The 26,321-nt window shown below is 39.1% G+C and overlaps 1 protein-coding gene across 6 annotated transcripts; it reads right to left on the reverse strand.

Annotated features, from left to right (window-relative positions):
* Nucleotides 1-949: 949 nt before the first annotated feature.
* ALG8 (ALG8 alpha-1,3-glucosyltransferase) lies at nucleotides 950-25,228 on the reverse strand. Of its 6 annotated transcripts, none has more exons than XM_073335565.1 (13): nucleotides 25,027-25,166; nucleotides 20,851-20,929; nucleotides 19,503-19,696; nucleotides 18,154-18,263; nucleotides 16,775-16,842; nucleotides 16,025-16,151; nucleotides 13,188-13,291; nucleotides 12,655-12,788; nucleotides 12,162-12,259; nucleotides 10,885-10,990; nucleotides 5,846-5,943; nucleotides 3,626-3,698; nucleotides 950-1,825 (listed from the first exon to the last, which is right to left on the reverse strand). In XM_073335565.1, exons 1-13 carry the CDS (start codon nucleotides 25,110-25,112, stop codon nucleotides 1,594-1,596), a joined length of 1,509 nt encoding a protein of 502 aa, XP_073191666.1. In that variant the 5' UTR covers nucleotides 25,113-25,166; the 3' UTR covers nucleotides 950-1,593. The 6 variants fall into 6 exon arrangements, with proteins under 6 accessions (XP_073191666.1, XP_073191647.1, XP_073191637.1 ...); XM_073335546.1 differs by lacking the exon at nucleotides 25,027-25,166 and adding an exon at nucleotides 25,208-25,228 and having other exon boundaries at nucleotides 951-1,825; nucleotides 10,885-11,024; nucleotides 12,162-12,301; nucleotides 12,668-12,788; XM_073335536.1 differs by having other exon boundaries at nucleotides 951-1,825; nucleotides 10,885-11,024; nucleotides 12,162-12,301; nucleotides 12,668-12,788; nucleotides 25,027-25,168.
* Nucleotides 25,229-26,321: the final 1,093 nt, after the last annotated feature.

Here is a 26,321-nt window from a genome sequence, read left to right on the forward strand (position 1 = left end):
ATGCATTGTTTATGGAGCCTAGGTACCCAACGCAAGCCCTATCACAATGCTAGTCCTGTGATTTTTTCCTAACACCTAGCAGGTGTTGTGACAATGAGCATCACAAAGCCTAAACCCTTTTGGGAATCTAGCCGTAAGTGTTAAAAGCATTTCAAGACCTATATATAAAAGTGAAGTATTTATTCTCTCATCATATATTAAGATGTGTGTGCTTCTAGTGACTGCTCTGATGTCCTTCCACCTTTATAAAACACACACGCACTTTTTGCGATAGCTGAAAAATATCACCTTTACTTACCACATCAGCTACTAACTTAGGTTTCCACTCTAAATAAGGGCCAGAGTCCTCTTCCAGGCTAATTGAAGAACTAGAAATCGGCTTGCACATCCCCAAATCAGGGATTAGGAGATTACAAAGTTTGGTGCAGGGGGACTCTGGTACTAAAATTAGGGTATTTTAGGGAAGGAATAATCTCCTTCCAAGTAGTGAGGACAAGCATCACGAGTTAAAAAAAAAAAAAAAGAAAGGAGACTGTTTGGCACAGTCCATCACCTGTTTACATACTAGCATCTTCAAGGATGTGAACATATCAGGTTAGATAAACCTGTGCTCTACTACTGCAGAACCACCAGACATCATAAATGCCTTTTCTTTAGGGCAGTGTACTGGAGACATTCACATTGTGTGGATACACGTAATCCCACATCTAACATTTTAAAAATTTTCATTTTTATTTTATAAAAAGTCACGCAAAATCATGCAAAAGCAATAAAGAAACCCAATATTCCCAACAGCATGTTCCTTGTGCTTTTATTGGGATTATGACAACTCTGTCAGAAGAATTGGCTACCATTTGGTGCCTATCATTCTCCAAGATGGTTAAGGATAGCCAGAATGCTGGAAATTACTTGGGAGGCAGGGGTATAAAATGGAGAAAACCAGCGCAGCAGAAATAGACAAGTCAGATAGTGGCGCAACTAGAAGTATCTGATCTTCATAAGATTTCAGCACTGGGTTTCACAAATGTGTCTAGCAAAAAAAACTGATCAGCATACGAATTCCACACTGTATATTAATTTTACTCCTCATTTGTACAGATGCCCCTCCAGCTCAAAAGACAGCCAGAAAGAGGTTTTAATGCAGAAATATAAAAAAGTATTTTATTTACATTTTCCACAGTACATGATTATCATTATGTTCTCTTCTATACAGCAGTGATCCCTTATTATAAGTAGCCATACTGGTTTCTGGCAAAATCACTCATTAACAAGGAAACCATACACATTCTCTTCAGAGAAGTAATCTAGACATTTTAAAAAGACAATTTTAATACAATATTCTTTTCAATTAAATTTCACAATTTATTCAGGGCAAGTGGCATCTCACCATGTGCTCTGCAATATTTCAAAGAGCTATTCTGATGAGAGGGACAATAGTTGACAGTACAGAGATGCTGAAAAGCAGCATACATAGAGATGAACCGTACACAGTAACACTGCCTTTTCAAAATGTGCATGATCTTAGAAGACAACTCCCCCTAGTGCTGGATAATCCTCCTAAAGGATTTACTTGGAATTGGTCCCAATGCTGCTTTATTCTGCCTTCTGTCTGACAGTTACCGATTCAGTCAAGACAGAGACATACAGTTTGAGCCAAGCATATGTGATGCCTAGAGCACAGTATACAGAAGTAAGCAACAAAGGGATAAAAGGGAACTTCAGTTTCCAAGGGGTCAAAGGAAACACAATTTCACAAAAGATTTCCAGAGGCACCAGTTCAATGAGGTAGATAGTTTCCAGCCAGTTAAGCAGAGGCCCCTCTTTTCTGTGGGGGGAGGAGGGAGAAGAAAAAGAAAAAGATATTAAGTGTGATTTCAATTCAGAGTTTTCTCTTTTTTTCAGTGAACATGAGGCATGTTGCCCTTGTCAAGTCTTTGTCTTGCCCATCTGCTATACACCAAGTCACAACATGTTTTTAAACAGCACAATGAGCCAGTTAGAACTTCAGATATAGCCCCTTACTGAAATACAGTGCTTGATAGCATGTAATTAGCATAACATAAAAACTAATTTCTTTATAATCCTGGATTATAAAACTCAAATACAAGATTCCATGTTTTAGCAGCCTTGAATCTAGACCAGAAATCGCATCAGTCATTATTTCACTTCACTTTGCCCCACACCTGTCCTGCCAACATAAATGAGCCATGAGACCTTCCACAGCCTTTGATGCACATTCACTGCATGCCAGTTCTTCCACATTCAGATAGTGGACATGTCAGGTCATTATTTCTGGCTAGATATTTCCAGATATTGTTGGATCACCATAACAGAAAGAAAGCTTTAAGATGGTTCATAATTCCTACATAAAGAGATATTTCCACTGTAAATATTCTTTAAAATATGTTTCTTACTACAGGTAAACCTTTATTTGGGGAGGGAGGTCTCAGGGGACACCATCTTTCTTGAACAAATCAAGGTTTCAGATGATCAGGAGCATCAGTCCCACGAAACTCAAATTAAGCTCTAGCAGAGGCCCTAAATTGTATAGGCACAGAACTTCAGCCCTGAAGAGCTTTGCAGAAGTGGATATTCAGTTAGTACTGTCTTGGAGGGCATACAAACCATCAGTTAACTGCAACTCAGAAAAAAATCAAGGTGCTGCTGTGCTCTGTTGAAAAAGGTTACCTCTGGCAACAAGCTCAGTTTTGTACCTCCATACTCCTACAAATGCTGCTTCATCCCATCTGCTAAGGGGATTTCATTAGAACTAAGCATTGTCATTGAGATTATAACAGTTGCCTCTGCTGAAGAGGGTCCCTTGCTACCCAAGACACTACTTCCCCCATAAATCACAGCTTTCCCCTTGGGCCAGAGACTGAATGAAATCTCTCCTCTTCAAAGCATTTCAAAACAAAACAAAAACAAAAAAACAAGAACAGAAGAAAGCCTGGCAGAGCATTCAAAGGGTAGAAACCAAAGAGTAAGATGGAGAACTGATTGCCTTTTCCACACAGATTCTTCTGTTTTCTACAGCCCATGTACATCCCTAGACTGTATAGAGATATGCACATTAGAATTGCTAAGAGATATGTTAGTGGCTTGGGAGATACTCTATAGTGGGGTCTTCAAGAAATTAATGTTGATCTCTCTTTGCTGGTATTTGTCAAAACATTCAGCACTTTGACAAGTTATACTGTATTGTTAATAAAGTACCACATCCAAATTCAGTGATTATGAAAGCTGCCATATGACAGCTTTGGAGACTGAAATCCTAATTCTCTAGCTATATAACAGGTACACCTTAGAAGGGGTATTACAATTTTGTACCTGACAACGCATTAACCCCCAATGTGGATGGACTGTTTCCAGGACCAAGTGGATAGTTTTGTTTCTGTGCCCATTAAAATTTTGGCTTCTCTTAAACGTTTTTGATGTGGACACCTGCCTACTGGGAAAGGGACTGACACCTCACAGTTTGGCCATTACTGACTTGGATCTGAACTAGTAGTATCTCAGTTCCACCCTCCTAAACCATCCAGCCCCACCACTACAGTACAGTACCCTCCAGTAATACAAAAAGTGTTTCAATAGCCTAAACATAAAATATTTGCTTAGTTATTACCTGAACAGAGCCCTCAGTGAAGAGAAGCTATAAACTGTGAACAGCAGCATGAGCAGTATTTTAGTTGTGATTTCTGAAATAAGGAACATTTTTAAAAATTCAACAAACTTGCAATGTTTTTGATTATTATTTTATAAGTTTCAGCATCCTTAAATTACAGATACAATAATTTAAACTACTTAGTACTAAATTTGCATTTTTTATTAAAGGTAATAAGAATCACTCTCTCCAAAGGGGAGTAGCAGAAGTCCCATTTCTTGGAACATCTAAAATTAGACTAGTGAATGTACTATTTGTTAAGGAACAAACTTGCATAGTCAGCATGATGATCAGTGACACAATAGGTCCTTCCCATTCATAACATCTATTGTACAAATTTCTTCATATTGAATCATTAGTTTCAGTGATTAGTGCAATATATATTAGAACCATATAATATAGTGGATTGATACTTAGATCCTGCCTTGTTTGACTAAGAAAAAACAAGTCTACTGGAAAACAAACTATACAAACCCATTCCGCACCCTCCATAAAACCAATAGTGCCCAATTATCTGATTAACTAGGAAAAAAAGTATGTAAAAGGCAAAGTAATAAATGGAAGTAAGAGTGCAAAGGAAATTTCTCACTTCTCAACACAGCAACCCCTCCATTTTAAAGAGCAGCATCACCAGATGTCAAAGGGAGTCCAAATCCAGACCCCACCCCCAGTAGAAGGATGCTTATCATTATGTGGAAACTTGAAGGCATAGAACCTCTGGAATGTGGCAGAACCAGGATCGGATAGCAAAGACAGGCTACATGATTCTATGAGAATTTTCCATACCCATCTTTATTAAAATACTGTAGTAGTCTGATCACTGAAATTTTTGCCCTTTGAAGTAATTCCCCAATTCTCTTGAGGCTTGGGGATTTTAGATTTGAGGAAAGATCACACTTGTTCAGGGTAGATAAAAATCCATGATTTTTTAAAAAGATAAATCAGATTTGATTTAAACTGGATTTTCTAATTTAAATTAAATACAGGTTTAGTTTTGAAAAATAAACCTATTTAAAATTAAATTTAACAGACAGCTTGTGTTAAGACCTAAACTTATAATTTTTACAATTATTTAAATTAAATACAAAAATATTAAGCAGCATATGTTTGCTGTCATGGCTTAAAGAAAGTCAAAAAACTGAATTGGTGGAAGACACTGGCTAAACACCTGGACCAGAGTTCAATGAAGTGCTAAACCAGCTTTTGACAGCAGTAGTCTCCTCTGCAATTGCAGAGAGCATATTTCAATTTCACTTTCTTCAACTATTTCAGTTAAATGACTAGTTCATTCATAGTTAAGAAACCAAGCAGAAGTTGAAAAAAGCAGGAAAGATTGTTTTCCTCTTCCAATCTATGAATAAAAACTGGGGTGAGAGGATGAGATCTATTAGTTTGAAAATTTTGAAGGACATGGTAACCAGAAACAATTAATTAACAACAGATAATACCGCCTTTACTTAATGAATCAATTGTTTTACATTTAAAACATGTTTTGATAAACTTTTTGATAATTTTTTTTCCTCATGTATCCAGTACATTTAAGATGCTGGTTTTGAGCATTTTTAATTGAATTTCCATCCAAATAGAGCTGGATGCCAATCACAAGTAAAAAATTAATCTAGTAAATAAATGCATTATTCACCATTTTCTAATATAATAAAAAATGGAAAAAAATAAGATTCTGAATAAATGTAAGCTAAGCTATATAATTGCTTAAATAAATGCGTATAGCTATAGTGTATACTCCAGGTTAGCAAAAAGCACCAAATGTATTGTAAAGGTTATATTTAGTTGCAAATCAACATGTTTTAATGGTTATCAACGAATGAGAATTGGCCTCTGTTTAGGAAAATAACTAAAAAGTACAAACATTATTTAAATTAATGATTCCTACCTGCTGATTTAAATCAGCAATTTAAATCATCCATCCTGCACTTATGTGCACAGCCCAAACCTTACACTTTGCTCTTTAGTGTGTTTTTGTTACTGCCCAAAACCCAGTTTCTCCTCCTTCACATGGCACCTTTCTGAAAGTGGCTCTTGGACACACAGTATAATGCCCAACACTGTGTACTTAGACTGTTTCTGGCAGCAGAGCTATCACTGAAAAAATGGAAATAAAATTAAATGAAGTAGGGGAGGGGGGAGAGAGAGAGAAGCAGCAGAAGCATGGGACTTTACCTGGTGGAGTAAACAGCAATGGGAAGAGTGAAAAATGTCCTGTAGTTGTCAGAGTTAGATAAATGCCAGCATGTTTTGGGCTCTCCACAGACAACAAGCTAAAATACAAGAACTTTGATTTACTTTTTGCCTCTTAGAAACCAAGCCTAATTTTACCAAAGTACACAAGTCATAGTTGACAGACTGAAGTCACCACAGCAACACGAGCAGTTTAAGCAGCTACTGCTGTACTAGCGGTGGAGGAAGTAAAATGGTACCCAGCAGGGGCCATTTCTTATACTCGGCAACCCCTAGACCCGAAACAGTGTAAAGGAGACACGCTCCTCCACAGAATTCATATTGCATCTTTCCCCCAAACCATGTGGGTTTGGGGAAATAAACCACAGGAAGCAGCCAGCCAGAGGCTGAAGCTGCTGAGTAGCTGTATAAAGTAGTTCAAGGACGGACATTCAGGCATTGATGTCAGACTTCACTGAGAGTTCTTTCCTGTGCCAAGTGGTTGTTCATGCCAATCACCTCCTGCCCTCAACTTTGTTTTTCCAGTTACGTAATCTCCACCTAACCCAACCTCACTAAATGGATTTAAACTAGGGCTGTCAAGCAATTAAAAAAAATAATCACGATTAGTCACGCTGTTAAACAATAATAGAATACATTTAAACATTTTTGGGCGTTTTCTACATTTTCAAATACACCACAGAACACAAAGTGTACAGTGCTCACTTTATATTTAATTATAAATATTTGCACAGTAAAAATCAAAAATTGTATTTTTCAATTCACTTAATACAAGTATTCTAGTGCAATCTTTATAATGAAAGTTGAACTTACAAATGTAGAATTAAGTACAAAAAACATTGCATTGAAAAATAAAACTATAAAATTTTAGAGCCTGCTAGTCCACTCAGTCCTACTTCTTGTTCAGCCAATCCTCAGAAAAACAAGTTTGTTTACATTTGCAGGAAATAATGCTGCCCACTTCTTGTTTACAATGTTACCTGAAAGTGAGAAAAGGCATTCTCATGGCACTGTTGTAGCCAGCGTTGCAAGATATTTACATGCCAGATGCACGAAAGATTCATATGTCCCTTCATGCTTCACCACCATTCCAGAGGACATACATCTATGCTGATGATGGGTTCTGCTTGATAACAGTCCAAAGCAGTGCGGACCGAGGCATTTTCATTATCCGAGTCAGATGCCACCAGCAGAAAGTTGATTTTCTTTTTTGGTGGTTCAGGTTCTCTGCATTGGAGTGTTGCTCTTTTAAGACTTCTGAAAGCACGCTCCACACCTCATCCCTTGCAGATTTTGGAAAGCACTTCAGATTCTTAAACCTTGGGTTGAGTGCTGTAGCTATCTTTAGAAATCTCAAGTTGGTAACTTCTTTGCATTTTGTCAGATCTGCAGTGAAAGTGTTCTTAAAATGAACAACATGTGCTGGTCATTTGTGACACTGCACTCCATAATGCTTTATATAAATACGCTTATGAGTGTAAATATGACTTACCCGAAATATGTTTTATGCTAGATATGCCATGTAACATTTCTTTGCAAAGGTTATAATCTACTGAATATATTCATCCTATTTGTATGCATGTATCGTTTTTATATCTGAAGTTGTGAGCGTTGGCTCTGTGCTTGTATGTAAAGTGTTTGCTGCAGGAAACACATAAGGCAGATTTGGCCAACATAGGGTGAAAGGATCATTCAAGTAACTGAGAGTACTTAACTAACAATGGACTTTGGGAGAGACGCCAATCCACATTTGAGCTTTCCTGGGAACATTCAAACTAACATGTAAACAATGGCGTAGGCCTGCAAAAAGCTGAATCATTCATGGACATGTGACTTGCCCAGGTGGCTACAAACTCCATCTTGTTGCTGTGACTTTGCACAGAAGAACAAAGGGGTTTCCGCTCACTGGAAAGAAAATATAAAAGGCCCCGGAAGCCTCTCCATTTTGTCTTCAGCTGGCTCAAGAGACAGCCTTTCCACCCCAAAGAGATGCCTGAAAGAAACTGGAACAAAGGACTGTAATTACGGGGGTGAGAGTGATTGCTGGACCCAGGCCATAAACTACAACATTGGTCTGAAAAGGATTGGGCCCAGACTAGGAAGAAGTCTAGTCTGTGAAAGAAGCTTATTAGAACATCTCTGAGGGGGAGATTTACCTGTATTCAGTTTCTTAATGTGTTAGGCTTAGACTTGTGTGTTTTGTTTTATTTTGCTTGGAAACTTACTTTGTTCTGTCTGTTATTACTTGGAACCACTTAAATCCTACTTTTTATACTTCATAAAACCATTTTTTTTTATTAATTAACCCAAAGTAATTAATACCTGAGCATCTCTCTCTATCACTGTTATAGAGGGTAGTCAATTTATGACTTTACCCTATATAAGTTTTATATAGAGTAAAATGGATGTATTCGGGGTTTAGGATCCCAGAAAGACTGAATACTACGTGCTGGGAAAGTCCCTGTTAACTGAGAAGCCCCTGGGCTAAATCTTAGTTTCTGTGAACTGCAGGGGTGTGTGGCCCAACCTCTTGGTCTGTGCTAGAGCAGACTGGTGTGTTTAGCTCAGCAAGACGGGAGTGGAGGGAAGCCTTTTCTGGCGGGGGCGGGGCGGAGTTTGTTCTCAGTGCTATCCCAGCATATCTAGTGACAGTCTTGAGGGAGTTTCTGTGACTCAACCCATCACATCGTTATCTGAGACTGCTATAATATGAAATATATGTCAGAATGTGGGTAAAACAGAACAGGAGACATACAATTCTCCCCCAAGGAGTTCAGTCACAAATTTAATCAACGCTTTTTTTTTTTTTTTTTAAACTAGCATCATCAGCATGGAAGCAAGTCCACTAGAATGGTGGCCGAAGCATGAAGGGGCATATGAATGTTTAGCGTACCTGGCATGTAAATACCTTGCAATGCTGGCTACAAAAGTGCCATGCAAATGCCTGTTCTCACTTTCTGGTGACACTGTAAATAAGAAGGGGGCAGCATTATCTTCTGTAAATGCGAACAAACGTGTGTGTCTTAGTGACTGGCTGAACAAGAAGTAGGACGGACTGCACTTGCAGGCTCTGAAATTTTACATTGTTTTGTTTTTGAGTGCAGTTATGTAACAAAACAATATCTACATTTGTAAGTTGCACTTTCATGACAAAGATTGCACTACTTACTTGTATGAGGTGAACTGAAACATATTTTTCTTCTTCATTTTTACACTGCAAATATTTATAAGCCAAAGTAATATACACTTTGATTTCAGTTACAATACAGAATACAATATATATGAAAATGTAGAAAAACATCCAAAATATTTAATAAATTTCAATTGGTATTCTATTGTTTAACAGTGTGATTAAAACTGCCATTAATCGCAATTCATTTTTTAAATCAATTAATTTTTTTGAGTTAATCAGGTGAGTTAACTGAGATTAATCGACAGCCCTAATTTAAACAGAACCAAAAAACTGAGGAACTAACTGAAGTTTGCAGCCATCATGTTGTTCACTCTGCTTGTATGTTCTATCCTTACCCTTTACCTTATGCATTTAGTTTTAAGCTCTTTGGGGTCAGATTGTCTCTGTCTGTACAGGGCCTAGCACAATGGGGCCCTGACTCCAATTGGCCTCAAGGCACTGTCCTAACAAACAAAATGATGGGAAACAGCAAACTGCTGTTTCATCTGTCAAGTGACAGTGAGGCTCAGAAGCCAAAAGACTGGCCTTCACAAATATAGCATACTACAAAGTGAATCTCAAATCTTAGCAATTTAAAGAGAAGATCTGCTTAATCAACTACTAATGCTTATGGATAGGGATCCCTGTATTTCATAGCTACAGAATCCACTCCAGGCCACAGAGTTGTGCTACAGAATCTAAACTTTGTAAAAATGAATGTTCAAATCCTGTTTGTGAAGCAAACATGGAAGTAAGTGTAATCCAATGCAGTGATGCATGTCTGAATTTGCAGGCATCCTGAAACAACTGTTCATAAGTGTGAGCTATCCCAGTCATCTTAATGCATTAATTCTAAAACCTGAAGGTGACAGGCCAAATGTTAATTTCGTTCCTGGTCATGCTTATTCAGTAATCCTAAATCACTGACCATGCCTTCTTGGATACCAGAAGTCCCAAATATCCCTGTTTCCAGCTACCAAGATTTCCCCATAACAGTTTCTATGATGCAGGTATGTGTGAATATAAAAACCTGTAGCACACAATGAATGTTATGTTGTGGCTGTAGTATTGATTTTCAGATTTAATCCAACTAAAAGCTCCATTTTAAATTTAATGGAAACTGCCACAGGATTTCCAGTTGAATGCACAAGAGTGCCACTGAATTTAGGTTCAGTTTGCCAGCTAGCATTGCTTTTGGCAACCTGGTTAATTTTTTGTTAACCTACACAAAGTTTACTAAGTATCTGAAGCTAAACAAGTTAATTTATTGTCATGCTATGTACAATACACATGCCCCCAATGTTCAAATGGAAAGAAAGATAGGAAAGCATGTAGTAGTTCTATCTAGGAGTCATGACTCCTGGATTCCACTCTTGACTTAAGCAATTTGTTGAAAGCCATGCAGCTTCTTTGTGCCTCTATGCCCATTTGTAAAGTTAGTATAGTCCTTACCTCAAAGGGCTATTGTGAGGATAAGCTACCATTAGTAAAGCATGATGAAGTCCTTGGATAAAAGGTTTTCCATGAATGCAAGGTATCTTTTAAAAGGAGATGAATTGCTAGGAGCACCTGAAAAGTAATGCTACCTTTTAGAGCAGGTGTGTGTTATTTTGCACCCTCAATCAGTTAATATGTTCCACCTCAGAGGGGGCTATATTTAAATGGTGGATGAAATGATTCTTATATGTAAAGTGAATTAGGATGCTTTAGTTTGAGAGGTTTTACATAAGATATGAATTCTCTGAATTATCATACTGAAAACAATGTGACAATCCTCCTTTGAAAAGCTCCTCAATCATAGCCTGCAACCACATGAATCTGAGTAACTACCACTTAACAGGTCACTTACCTCAAAGGAAGAATAGTGAGGAGTATTGCTTTTTCATGCACATGCCAGCCAAACATGAACGAGCTCAGTGCACAAAGTATCAGGCATTGAAGAAAGCCTCTGGGCCCTTGGGGTTTAAACCAAAGACAGAAAACAGAGGGCTAGAAACAACAGGCAAAAATAAGACTTCAGTGTACAATTTCACAATCCTGTATATAAGCTATTGCACCCATATGAAGCTTTATGATGTTATTATTGAAATACACAAATGAGCATCCAGCTCCTGCTTTTACCACAGCACCGCTTTGCAGCATCCCAGGAAGGTATATATTTCTGGTGTGTATATGTAGTGCTGAAGGAAACTGTCAAATAGACAACACTGGAGATTGAAGTCTTCCATCTATATAACAGTAACAACATGAGCAGCAGAAATGCAAACTTCACTCACACTGCCAAACAAATGGTGTTTTTCTGATTGTGGGGATCTGCCTCTGGGAATTTAACTGGAACCACCAACCCACTTCACATAAATGAACATCTAATGGCCATTCAGTATATTGGTGGCCAAAGGATACTAATTGACAGTCTAGGATGAAAGGATTCTATATCCTTTCTACTTTGGTGGAGGGATAGCTCAGTGGGCTGAGCATTGGCCTCCCAAATCCAGGGTTGTGAGTTCAATCCTTGAGGGGTCCATTTAGGGATCTGGGGCAAAAACTGGGGATTGGTCCTGCTCTGAGCAGGGGTTGGACTAGATAGCCTCCTGAGGTCCCTTCCAACCCTGATATTCTATGATCCAGTTACCAGTCACCTGAGCCTTCTGCTCCTCACTCCATTAAAAAAGGTGGGGTGTTAAAAAGTGAGGGACCAACGCCATTATTCCTGTCTCCAGATAATGCTATTAGGAGCTCAGCAAGTTTTCCAAAGAGCTCTGACAATGCATCTCAGTCCAGTCTTGATACATCCCTTGAATTTTACTCAAATCACTATCTACAGAATTACTTCCAGCACAGTAATCAAAGTGGTTTTGACAGAGTTCCTGCTATAGGTCTGTCTGTTTCTGGAATACTCTATAGCTGACAGAGACTATGGATTCTAGGAATACTCAGAGAGTGCTTTGTTATGCAAAATTACTACTACCTCAACATCCATCTTAACTGCTCTTTTCCAGTACAAAGATACTTACCTAGTTCCAGAGCAAAAGTATATGAATCGGGTACACTTATGTTATTCAATCAAGGGAAAAGGGGACACAGAAATTAAAAACATATCGAAGACTATCATTTTTTTGAAGTTACCAATATGGAGATGAAGGTAAAAATTAGTGTTGCTAGTGGAGTCACAGAAGGAAGGACGGTGTGCTGGAATTCTTGAACCAATCCACCCGTCATTGAGGCTTTAGGAATCTTTTCAGGATCAAGGAATTTATATTTTATACCTGCAAGTGAACAGAATGTTTGTCAAATTGCATAGGTACATTTTCAGCTATAAATACGTATTATAACTTTTCACAAAAATTAAGTATGTATATAACAACATTTAAATCAATATAAACGGCAACAGTTATGTGAACACAAAGATATGGCAGAGATTTCACGCAAGTTTCAATAATCAAGCTATTCTTCTGCAGCAATTGGGAACCTAACACTATGCAATGCATAGAGCTGAAAAGCAAATGATTAAATGAATCTTAAAAACAAGCAACAAAATTTCATTCATTACATGAATTCAGAAAGGGAATTTGAGTACCACAGGGGCATTATATGCAAGTAAGCACTGAAAATACAGAACTAGTTTACTGTACCAACAACTGCTAATGTTTTGTCCACTGCATTGTACAAAGCCCAAAAATTAGGGGCCCAATAAGCATGGCAGAGGCCTCTCTTGAAAGGGAAAAGCCGTGAAATGACTTGAGGCAGCTGGCCCTGTAGGGAACAAAAAGAATAGAAGAGGACCCTCGTTTAGAGACTCTTCACAATTTTTTAAAATTGTTCAACTTTGTTTCTAAGGGCTTGTCTACACTATCGTTTAAGTCAATGTAACTTATGTCGCTCAGGGGTGTTAAAAAGCCACCCCCCCCCACGAGTGACGCAAGTTACATCGACCTAAGCACTGTCCACCAGCACTAAGTCAGCAGGAGACACTCTCCCGTAGACATACCTTCCACCTCTCATTAAGGTGGAGTAATTATGCTGATGGGAGAGTGCTCTCCCGTTGGCATACTGTGTCTTTACCAGATGTGCTACAGCTGTGCCAGTGTAGCACAGTAGTGTAGACTAGCCCTAAAAGAAAGGTTAGAGGGCTAGGGAATAAGAAGACATTACCAGAACTGCAAAGGGTCCCAATGAAAGAGCAGAAATAAGGCAGACAATCAATCCCAGCAAAGTAATGCGAAGAAAACTGAAGCTGCTCCACTCGAGGGATCCATCTACAGAAAATTAACATTCGTATTAATAGAGATATTTGGGGTGGTAGAAGAGGAATGGGAAGCAAACAAATTGACTTGAGTAGTAAAGAAGCTAGTGCGAGTATCACCCTTAAGTGAATATCTTCAGTGAGTAATCAGTGTTTTGTTCAACAACTAGGTTTACAAATCTCAAAGTTATACCCATTTCTCAACTGCCAGAGAGCTCTACTTTAATTTGCTAGTTTATTATTTGTATTATAACAACACCTAGGAGTCTCAGTCTTGGACCAGGACCCCACTGTACTAGGCGCTGTACAAACATGGAACAAAAAGACAGCCCCCGCCCCAAAGAACTTACAAGCTTAATATAGGACAAACAGATGGATACAGACAAAGGAATAAAAGGAAATAAAAAGAAAAGGAGTAGTAGTGGCACCTTAGAGACTAACCAATTTATTTGAGCATAAGCTTTCGTGAGCTACAGCTCACTTCATCGGATGCATAAAGTGGAAAACACAGTGAGGAGATTTATATACACACAGACCATGAAAAAATGAGTGTTTATCATACACATTGTAAGGAGAGTGGATCACTTAAGATGAGCTATTACCAGCAGGAGAGTGAGGTGGGGGAGAGAAAACCTTTTGAAGTGATAATCAAGGTGGGCCATTTCCAGCACATTTCCAGGAGTTAACAAGAACATCTGAGGAACAGTGGCGAGGAATAAACAAGGGGAAAGAGTTTTACTTTGTATAATGACTCAACTACTCCCAGTCTCTATTCAAGCCTAAGTTAATTGTATCCAATTTGCAAATTAATTCCAATTCAGCAGTCTCTCGTTGGAGTCTGTTTTTGAAGTTTTTTTGTTGAAGTATAGTCACTATTAGATCAGAAATCGAGTGACCAGAGAGATTGAAGTGTTCTCCGACTGGTTTATGAATGTTATAATTCTTGACATCTGATTTGTGTCCATTTATTCTTTTACGTGTATCTACGTAAATGTTATCCAGTTTAGAACAGATCGTGAAATATACAGATTTGCTATATTTATAGAAAATCTTAGGCAGCTATGGTTTAGAATTAGAATGCCATTACTTTCAGCTTAAAATGCTTACATTTTTTTACACACCACTTATGAAATACTGCTCTAACTGCTGCCACTTTATGAGCTTGCATCTTCAACAGAATAGAAGGAACAGAGATAGTCCTTAGCACTATTTAGTGTATGCATGAGGAAAAGAACACTTATTGCCATGATAAATTCAAATGGACCATTATTTCAAAGTAGGTCTTAGCAGGAAAAATTAAATTCAGTCTACCTACATCTATTCTTTCTGATAACTAACTTGAACTTTATCATCATTGACTTTATTCTGGTAATGCAACATAAATGTCATTTTGCCAGTGAAATGTAAATATCTATGACCATTAGTTAGAGGCCAGTGTCAGAATATCTCCTTTTAAACATTTAGACTGTACTTTTTACCAACTGGTTCCAAATAGGCTATTTGATGAAAAAAAAGTCAAGTCTGCAGCAGTTTGGGAAGACAACCAATCTTCATTTTGCTGGTAAAACAGCTCCAACTAAACAAGGCATGTTGTGCATTGACATGGATTTAATGACTTCTTATTGGTTTATTCACTTTTCATTCCTTCTTCTCTCTTCTGAATTTATAGACATCTGCAAAATACAATTAGTCTGTGGATGCCTTAACTCTCCTCGCGCATGGACGCAGTTGCTTTCAAATAAGTCCCATTAACTTGAGGAATTCTGGAGATTAAAGTGAAGAACATTCTTTGCAAGGTTTATATCCTTGTACTTGCTGTTCACTATGCATGAAGCATTCACCCTATTCCAATCTGCATAGCCAGTACCATCTCATTTAGATCTTGAAAACTCACCTCTTTGTTACGCCCACAATAAGTGGGTTTATATTTGTTCTCCTGGATCTTTTTTCCCCCCTTATTTTCATTTGCATGAGGAAATATCTTCAATGAGATGCCAGGATATGAAATCATATTGCTTCTAATCTTGTCTCTTACCCCATTCCCGCTCTATTATTTGTAACCTTCATTTGTTGTATAGTATTTAAACTGTAGATAGTCTTCTCTTTGGCACAGGGACTAGTGTCTTTCCTTTTCTTCTGAAAAAGATCTAGCATATCTTTGAACACTATAAAGTGAACAGTAATCCATAGAAATAGGGTTCGAAGGGACCAGCTGGGTCATCTAGCCCAGTGGTTCTCAACCTTTTTTCATTTGCGGACTTCTAAAAAATGTCAAACGACAGTGCGGACCCCTTTGGAAATCTTATACATAGTCTGCAGACCCCCCAGGATCCATGGACCACAAGTTGAAAACCACTGATCTAGCCATCCTACATCTCTCCAAAATAGCTTTCTGTAACACTCAAATTGTTGCTAGTCTTGGCTTGACTTGAGTCTTTAGAAGTACGGAAATGACATGAAGAAAGAGAAGCTTCTACAAGAGCAACTTAAAAAACAGTCTCCAATAAAATACTTTAAGTCAAAGCTTCTATTTCATTTGCATCCACTGAATAAATGTGGACTTATCGCTACCCCATCACCATTCTGCTTCATGCCAATATAATATGTCAGACTTATAAAAGAGAATTTCAAGGACAGTAATGACAGGTTAGCACTGAATGTAAATGTCATGTCTTTCTATACCTTCTGGGCCCTCTTCCCACACATCATTAATACAAAACACATTAAGGAAGGATCAGTAACTTACCTGCCTTATTTGCAGTGAAACAATAGGATCGTAGCAAATATACACAATAGGCTGGGGCTACATAGATGTAGATGTGTTTGAAATGCAGGAGAACAGCAAAAAGAAGAGCACCCTCCAAATGCCTTTTCTAAATGAAAAAAAAAAAAAAAAAGTAGTAGAGGTGGAAACCCCACAAGAGCTACATTTAAACTCACCCTACCTTAACACTAGCAGTTTCAAAGACGGCCTTCCTCCATTGCCTAAAGCATCAAAACATTTCATGTATGAATGCAGGGATGGGTATTTTTTCCATTTGCTTAGAATAAACAACTAGGCCAGAGCAGGGTAGATTCAGGTCACAAGATAGTTTCTTGACCTTAAGGGGTGTTTGGAGCCCAGGGGATCCCTCATATTTCCCCAGCCTCAGAGATAAACCCCCTTCCTCAGGGTAATCTTTCCTGCCAAAGGACTGGTAGCTCCCTCCAAAACAGCTGAGTTCCCTCCTGTAACAACTAGGAAGAAGCTGTGTATTTAAACAGCAATACATGGAGCTCATTCCCTCACCGGGTGGGCAGATATGCTGTCTCCACAGCACAGCTAATATTTTATGGCCAAGTGAACTAAAAACTGGAACAAATACTAAGAGATCCAATTCTAGCGGGCAGCAGTTCAGAACTGCTCCCACTTATTACAACAGGAGCAGGACCATGATTAAGGTAAAAGGTTATGTCACAGAACAACAGAAACATTGCAACTTGATTTTATGGTTACCTGAAATAATCGAGCAACAGAAAGAAGCATCAATCCAAATAAAAAGCCATTGTACTGAAAGTGAATATCTGAACTTGTGTCAAGGAAGAAGCTTTTTTTTTACCATTGGTTTGCTTGGACAGAATCTGAAGTCCACAATCAGCAAACAGATCAAATGGAACTATAATCAAGGAAACATTCCTAAATTATTACTCCAAGTTGGCTCTAAAATTACCTTTTTGTTATCAGTTCTAATTAGAAAATATAAAAGCTGCAGAGCTTAACCTCACTGAGAAATTCTTGGTTACACGCAGGTAATATAGCAAAGTGTTATGTGTATTATGGAACTCAACAAAAAACGCTATAAACAAGGTTATTATGCTAAATGGATTCAATTATAATCCACTATCCACTTCCACCACCATTTTCACTTGATGAAAAATCCCCCCTTTTTGCTGAAGTTTTAAATGCTAGTCTTTTCAGAAGTGACTTAAATGTTTGAAGCAGACATATTCAGGTGTTTGAGCTGCCTATGGAGACGGCTGGGGGAAAACTGTCACAAATGGTTATTTTCTGCTGTAAAAATAATTGCTGCCATGCTCCTTCTATATTTCCTCACTACACATATAACTGAAAAAATGGTAATGGCATGTCAGAAACATGGCATGGAAATGGACCTCACTGATGAGTACATATTCATGGTGAAGGGTGGAAAATATCACTTTAATCTAAAGTCATGGATGTTCAAATACTGCAGCTAAAAATATAATGACAGAGTTCATACTTCTCAAGATGCACTGGATTTTCATAAAGCTGCTGAAGTGCTCATTTTTTAATGTATATTAACTGCCACTAACAAGTGCTCCTAGCTAGATCAGTGCACATTTTGCCAAGACTGACTGATGCCTGCTAGATCTGTTAGTTAGCATTATCATTTTCTACTTCCTCTTTTCTTTTAAATGAAATGTTGAAAATTAAAGGCAAAGAAAGTTAATTCAAGTTCTAGGTTGCACACTAACAAATCAAAGTCAAAGAGAGTTTGCTACGCTGACTGCTCCAGAGTTGTGGACCCTCTGAACCCTAGAGAAGTTTAACCGTCTCTGTGAAACACTTTAGCTTTGCCAAACCAGTAAATTCCAACCACCTCTAGCTGTAATCCAACTCTTTGGAGCTATATTATCATGATCACAGAACTTTTACAAATAAACTTTGAATATATTGTTACAATGAAACTTTACTCAGCTGAGACCCTCCTGAAACCCAAACAGTAACACAAAGGTTGCAATCAAGAGTAATATTAGTTCTGACTAAGATATTAGATAGTGCCAGTGGTTTTTGTGTATATTGTATTTGATTTGTTTAAAGTCTTGCTAGATTTTGATAACTAACTGAAAGGATACGATCCACAATTAATAAGCCAAAGTTCCATAAGAGCAAAACAGCAAGAACAAACATTGGTTTCTCCAGAAGTTCTTTTCCAGGTCGTTTCCCATTTACACATCTGCAGCATCTGAATGAAGGAAATCAAACAGTAATATAGAATTATTTATTTTAGCACCTATTTATATTAACAACACGGAAAATGATCTCTACAGGGAAGTTCTGCCATATGCCAGTTAGTAAAAGTGATAGCAAATTTCTGATAATTCATTCAAATTATCAAAGAAAAAATTAATTTGCAATGACATTGTATAACTGGAAATATGTTTTTCCTAAAATAGGAACAGTTGTTTTATTTTTCAAACACAAAACTCTGAAGGTCTGACTAATTTCCCAAGAAGAAAGTATCAAACAGAATTTAGAAAATTATAAGGGCTTTAAGGTTAAGAACGATAATTTTTGAAGTTTTTTTCCTTGTCTACATTACAACCATAACATTTTGTTATTAAATCAAGGAATTTTTAAAATCTAATTTGTTTTTTGCATTCTCTCACCTTGGAGAAGGAAAATATAATAGTCAGCATAACTTTTATTTACTTTACAGTCAATAAGTTTCATTACCAGATTCTCATGCATTAGCATGTTTGGAATGCAACATGCAAGGTAGTATTTATTTAAAAGTTATTTCTATTGTACTTTAAAAAAATACAGAACCTATGACCATACTTTTACTGAGTGGAGTGTTGTTGCAAGACTTCGCTATTTCTAAATCACTCTGGTGGGCAACAGATTTTTCTTCAAAATACATGCTCTCACTCCCCGCCCCCAACGTGAGAGATTACACACACTCTTTGCCCTCCCCCAAATCCACGGTATATTTCAAATATGCTATGAACTTTTATTAAGACTGCTTAACTAATTGCCAATAAAAAGTTAAATTTGGAAGACAAGACCAATAGACAAGAACGGTTTAATATGTGACAAGATGTCAAAATTACATGAATGAGATTCTTTCATGTTTAGAATCATAACAGGGTGAAAAAAGATTTAGGTCATCCAGTCTGAGCTCTGAATTCCTTCAGAATTCTTAAACTGCCAAGTACATTACATATGACAGAAGGTAACTAATGTCTAAAATAAATTTAATTGTGCCCACAACATTAGACTCCCCAGATAAAAGAGGAAAAAAGGTCTCTCAGCTACACCCCACCCCACTTGTTCCTTGAATAGGTTTAGCCAACTGTGTTCTTTCCAGACATTTACAAGTCTCTATGTAGACACCTTTGTGATTACCACCTGCCCATTTCTGAAACTCGATACTTTAAACAGACACCCCATTGTCCCCAAAGAACAGAACACTGAGACTTACTCATGGGCTGCATACACAAAGAGAATATCTGTAAAAATGACAGAAAGTCTTTGGAAGAAGACTGTTGCATGACTGGAGTAGTTCAAATTTTGGATAACCAGCATTTCCTGGTCAAAGTATTTGGCAACGTGTGAAAGTGCATATTCAAACCAAGCAAAGAACGGAGGATAATCCAAGGTCCACTCAGAAGTTGCCTAAAAACAAAATAAGATTTACCAATTCATATCTGAAGATCAAGACAGCTGCTCACAGAGATTTTTATATAGAAAAGTTTGTCATATGAGATTAATTGGTATGTTCACTCCAGCAGCCAGTATCAAACAAACTTTGATTTCAGTCCTACTTCACAATGGAACTGAACATGCTGAATGCTGAAAACGTACAATGCTGAAAATGACTTCAGCAGCTCTCCTATGAGATAGTAGTGTTTATGGAGGAACTGGAAGTCTTTTGGGGTTGGCAATGGGTAGGTGTGGCAGAATTCGCATTTTGTTTTATTTTTTTACAACTGACTGATAATATCATTGTTCATTTTAAAGCATTTTTTTCAATTTTTATCCATTTAAATAACAAAAAAATATTGGGGCGGGGTTGTCAGACAATCTAGTGACAGTAGGCATTGAGATTCAAAAAGTTAAAGCTTTATAACTTAAAACACAAGTTATCAACATCAAATGTCAAAATATACAAAGTAAATATTGTTAAAACAAACTAAAGTTCTCAAGCAGCATTTTTCTTATTTTGCTTACCTGTAAATTTTTATTATCATTGATACTACAGTGATGGCGGTATAAGAACCCATAACAGAACAAAACAACTCTCTCTTCACAAGGGTGCCAATTATTTTTCTGATGTGGACTGATGTTCATTGTGAACTGCTTCATTCAGGTTCTTTCATACTGTTCCTGTCTCTGTTACTCTTGCTTTGTATCACTTAAATCTACACACTTTAGTAATGACCTTATTCTTAGTTTGACTACAAGCCACCTCAGCATATATATCAAAATGAAGCGTGTCCCCTCAGCTAAGCTAACAGACTGGCATGGCAGGTAGCTGACACAGTTTAAGCTTTAGTAAAGCTCTCCCAAAATTTCTGAGACAGAGAGTAACACACTAGCTTATGGTTCTGGGTGCCCTGAGGAGAGAATCACACTAACACAATGGAGTCCTGATCCATGATTGGTATCCCTGGGCATTACTGCAAAACAACCACGAACTACTGACCATCAGTATCCATGATGTATATTTTCTGTAAGAAAGGACTTCATTCGGAATGTCAGACTGGTGTCTCTAATAAGTACAAAACTCACACACAATTAAAAAGCAAATGAACAGAACAAGAACTTACTTCATAGTACCACTGAGAAACTGGTAAATTGTGAGTGATGGCAAGCCAGTTTCTATGTACTTCAAAATCTGTGGAATGACTGCAAAGAATACGGACATTAATAATAGGGCATGTACAGATTTAAAGATTAAAAAAAATCTTTTTCAAAATATTGAACCATTTACAGGTACTACAGAAAAGAATCCGAAAGAAACTATTTGCGTTGCTAGTCCAGTGAATTTAGCTGCATCAAAGCCGTAGTGGTAACTAGACAATTCTAAAAAAGCAGCCTGAGTACAGTAGTAACTATAAGAGAGCACGAGTCATCTTGGTTTCTACAAATTGCTAACAAGCAGGAATATTAGGATCCAGTATAGTTCTCAGTTTTGCTTGGCATCAGGAGCTGAAGTTCCTATTTTTAAGTAAAGCAATTTAAAAGTAATAGAATCATAGAAATATAGGGCTGGAAGGGACCTCGACAAGTCAAGTCCAGCTTCCTGTGATGTGGCAGAACCAAGTAAACTTAGATCATCCCTGACAGGTGTTTGTCCAACCTGTTTTTTTTTTTTAAACTTTGAATTATAAGGATTTCACAACCTCTGGAAGCCTATTCCAGATCTTAGCTACCCTTATAGTTAGAAAGTTTTTCCTAATATTTAACCTAAATTTATCTCGTAGAAATCTTGCAGATTAAGACCATTACTTCTTGGCCTACTTTCAGATGACATGAAGAACAATTGATCATTGTCCTCTCTACCACAACTCTTAACAAATTTGAAGACTTATCAGGTCCTCCATCTTCTTTTCTCAAGACTAAATAAACCCTAAACCTTTAATCCAAATGAGGCCTCACCAGTGCCGAGTAGAGCACAACAATTACCTCCCATATCTTGTACACGACACTCGTGTTAATATACCCCAGAATATTAGCCTTTTTCGCAACTTCCATCACATTGTTGACTCATTCAGTTTGTGATCCACTATAACCCACAGATCTTTTTCAGCAGTACTACCACCTAGGCAGTTATTCTCCATTTAATAGTTGTGCATTTCATTTTTCCTTCCTAAGGGAAGTACTTTGCACTTGTCTGTATTGAATTTCATCTTGTTGAATTCAGACCAATTCCCCAATTTGTCAGGGTTGTTTTGAATTTTAATCCTGTCTTCCAAAGTGCTTGCAACCCCTCCCAGCTTGTCATCATCTGAAAATTTTATAAGTGCACTCTCCATTCCACTACCCAAGTAATTAATGAAAATATTAAAAAGTACTGGACTCAGGACCACTAGATACACCCTGCCAGTTTCACAGCAAACCACTGACACTTTTGGAGTACTGCTTTCACCCCACTGTGCTCCCACGTAATAGTAATTTCATATAGACCACATTTCCCTAGTTTACTTATGAGAAGGTCATGTGGCACTGTGTCAAAATCCTTATTAATATTAACATATATCATATCTACTGCTTCCCCCTATCCACTAGACCAGTAACCCTGTCAAAGAAAGAAATTAGGGTGGTTTGGAATGATTTGTTCTAGACAAATGCATGCTGGCCATTCCTTTATAATCTTGTTATCCTCCAGGTCATATAACAATTGTTAGAAATATAGACAGAAAACAATGGAGAACATACAAAGCTAAAAAAGATCTCCTTTGCATAGGGCTTATTTTAGTTTATAATATTCTACCATTAGCATTAGTACTTATTACAAACTTTACTCTAGTTGCTAGGCAACAGAAACTATTACAAACAAACAATTAGTACTACCAGATTACTTGAACGTGTAAAGAACTTTTTAAAATTAAGTATTGGCATCAGATTTAAACATTTTGATAACACCATTCTCACCTTAACGACACCTATTGCAAAGACTCACTGCAGAGAGTATTCAGAGTAACAGCCGTGTTAGTCTGTATTCGCAAAAAGAAAAGGAGTACTTGTGGCACCTTAGAGACTAACCAATTTATTTGAGCATAAGCTTTTGTGAGCTACATCCAATGAAGTGAGCTGTAGCTCACGAAAGATAATGCTCAAATAAACTGGTTAGTCTCTAAGGTGCCACAAGTACTCCTTTTCTTTTTGCAGAGTATTCTTATTGTACAGGGAGCCTGACCAACTGAAAACCGTCCCAATTTATAGAAAAGCTGACTCCTGTTACTCAGAAATATAAAAGCTATTACAGAGAATACTGGAAGATTCATGTCTGATGTTGTTCTGATCTGACACAGCTATCTGCCAAATTATTAAAGTTGCATTATAAATATGTAATGCTTTTGGTTACCTCAAGGGTAAATTGTCTTAAAGTTCTGGCTGGGATGATTTAATTGGGGATGGGTCCTGCTTTTGAGCAGGGGGTTGGACTAGACGACCTCCTGAGGTCCCTTCCAACCCTGATATTCTATGATTCTATGATTCCAGTGCTGTTATAAAAAGGTCAGTTTTTAGTACTTTGCTCATGTTACAAAATTAACGAGACGTGTTTAAAAAAATCAAACCATTCTGCTTTATAATTGCAGAATCAAACCTCATATGAGCATGAGAAAGATTTTATGTAATATGAAAACAGATCTAAGCATCAAACAGTATTAATAATGAGCTTCTCCAACAAATACTTATGAACATACTAAGGAAATGAATATGCTCATATTTAGCAAATGACAGTGTTCATACTTAAGTTTTAAGTTTGAGTTAAAAGCACCTGTGTTCCAGTCATTTATAAACTTTTGAAAATCCCACTCTGTAAATGTCTGAAACAACTATAAAAAGAAAAGGAGTACTCACGAAAGCTTATGCTCAAATAAATTTGTTAGTCTCTAAGGTGCCACAAGTACTCCTTTTCTTTTTGTGGATACAGACTAACATGGCTGCTATTCTGAAACCTGTAACTATGTAATTTAACAGTAGAAGCATCTTTTGTTTACTATTAAACTTTTCACAGAAAGTAAGAGACTTCACACTGCATCTTTAAAACAAATTTCTTATTTTGAGAGAGTTAAAAAAACACACCCATAAAGGGTCACAGACGGCCTTGAGCAAAACCTTTATTTTGCTCTTCTTTGAGGAAAGCAGACATCATACTTTGATCCTCTAGCACAGATTTGAAGTGAGATTTTTTAAGAGGTGAGAACATCAATCAGGTTGCTTAGGAACATTCTTAATACTCTCTACAGAAGGTGCCAGATAACAATGCTTTCAACTCTCCATCATCATTACAACCCCAAATTTATTCCCAATCAGGACAAAGAAAGAAGATGGATTCTCACTTTCAAAATTTATCAATTCTGAGACAAATTATGATAACTGAGGTACAGTATTAGAAAAACAAACACACCCACAATGCCACATCACATAAGTGCGCAGTCCTATTAAATAGCCTTCCTCCATCTGGGGGCTTGGTAGCCTAGCTGGAGCCATCAGTATCTGTGCTAAAAGCCTAGACATTTTGAAACTCATATGCAAAATTCAGCATCACTTTCATGGGTGACAGATAAGGCCACTAGTGTCAAGCACAAAGTAAACCAAAGCAAAGGTGGGCGTTGGAAAAGATTTTTGACTCTCAGATGACCTGATCTGCAACCTCCAGCAGCACGAAAAGAGGGCGGCGGGGGGCGGGGGAATCTGCAGCTCAAACCAGCAAAAGCTCGTACAAGATGTAACTCTTTAGGGGCTGCTTTGGCGGGGGTGGGGTGGGGGAGGAGCCTCACTGCCAGCTGACTTCATAAACCCCGGGGCACCGCTCTCTGGGTGTGAGGCAGCTGCGCTCGACGGCGAAGAGCCGCTGCACTAACACAGGACCCCCGGCGGGAGCCCCCAGAGCGGAGGCTCGGCGGCCGCCCTGCAAGGCCGCGCCGGGAGGCAGCGGGGCTGCCGCTTGCCCACCTGACGCCACGGCGCCGCCGCGGGGCACCCCGGGGCGTTAGGGCCGCGCGACACTGCGCGGGTGGTGCCAAGGCAACCTGGGGCGGCCCGCCTGACCCCTGAGGCGCCACAGCTCCCCCCGCCCAGGGAGTGCGGGGCGGGCGGGGCGGGGGACCCGCTGGCCCCCGCGCAGGGGATGGGCCGGGGCTGTCAGCGCGGCTCCCCGGGGACCGGGCGGGCGGAGGCGGCGGCGGCGCTGGGCAGGACACGGACACACAGAGAGACGTGGCCGGGGGGGGGGGGGGGGGCCTGTACCGGCCCGGTTCCGCGGCCCTTACTAGGTCGGTATGAGGAGACATTTGAGAAGGGAAACCCCGAGCGCCAGAGCCAGGAACCAGCGCCCGCCGCTTCCGCCCGCCGCCATGACACGCCGCTCAGGGACAGCGCCGGTACCACCGCTGCGCACGCGCAGAAAGTGACCCCGCCAGCCCGGCCGCGATGGGCTTAAAAAAAAATAACCTTGCGACCACATCGCGCATGCGCCACCGGGCCCCCCCCCCCTCCCCTCCCCTGCTGGCGTGTTCCCAGGACACTTGCAGACTTCGCCCTACGCGTACGGGAGCCCTTGAGTTCCCTCGGTCTCGCGCTGAACGCTCCCTGGGGACAGGTCTACTGCGCAGGCGCTAATGTGTAGCTGTAGTGTGGGTTGTGCTTCAGTCTTGAATGAATGGACAGTACTATCAGGCTGGGGGATTCGTTCAGGCGGGAGTAATAGCTCAGTGGTTTGAGCTTTGGCCTGGTAAACCCAGGGTTGTAAGTTCAATCCTTGAGGGGGCCATTTAGGGATATGGGGCAAAAATTGAGGACTGGTCCTGCTTTGAGCAGGGGGTTGGGCTAAATGACCAGTATGCACGGAAGGGGAGTGTAAGCAGCACTCTTCAACACCACGTGGATTTTACCTGGTCTCCCACCCAAGGAATGGTGAGCTGGAGCCAGTTGGCCCGGGGGGCCTGTCCTGTCTGAGCTGTTGACTGGGGAGGCTTCCCTGAGAATCCCTTTGTAAATACTCATCCAGGGGCGGGTCCCTCACTTGCTCGGTGTCTTGTCATTCAGTGCTGCCAAAGACCCCGAGCGACTGAAGGACCTGCCCCCGAAGTGCTGCCGAAGACCGGGAGCGACTGAAGGAACTGGTTCTTCAACTTTTGGCAGTTCATCACTGCACCCAGTTCATCACTGCACCCAAGTACTGTCTTGACTTAGATGAGGATGAGATAGGAAAGGATTTCAGCCATGAAACATTAGGCCTGCAACCCTTAGAGGTGGGCAGCAGCTATGTAGTCTAACCACACCCATAAACACATCCTGCTGTGATTAGGGCATCTTGTAAGTGCTAATAATTATTACACCTTTGCAAAATTCTACTTGTCTATTGGATTAAAAACTAATTAGTTTTCTCTTTCCCTATTATAATCACTCCCCCTGGGAAAGGAAGAGAATCAATCATATTTTACCTGCTGCCAGTATACTTTAAGGACAATTTTGCAAGGCTGCATTAATAATGATTAATATGCAGCTGCCTCCACAATTCCAGTGATTGCCCTTCCAGCAGCAGTGCAGGCTCTGGCAGATAATG

This window comes from Lepidochelys kempii, chromosome 1 (assembly GCF_965140265.1).
Source record: "Lepidochelys kempii isolate rLepKem1 chromosome 1, rLepKem1.hap2, whole genome shotgun sequence".
Taxonomy (NCBI): domain Eukaryota; kingdom Metazoa; phylum Chordata; order Testudines; family Cheloniidae; genus Lepidochelys; species Lepidochelys kempii.

Coding starts and splice junctions, on each gene's coding strand:
- ALG8 (XM_073335529.1), bottom strand. CDS start 24,283: ATGAGTTTCAAAATGTCTAGGCTTTTAGCACAGATACTGATGGCTCCA. Junction 13,292..16,024: donor TTTCACTGCAAATAAGGCAG/GTAAGTTACTGA, acceptor AATTTTCTGTAG/ATGGATCCCTCGAGTGGAGC. Junction 12,302..12,667: donor CAAAACATTAGCAGTTGTTG/GTACAGTAAACT, acceptor GTTCACTTGCAG/GTATAAAATATAAATTCCTT.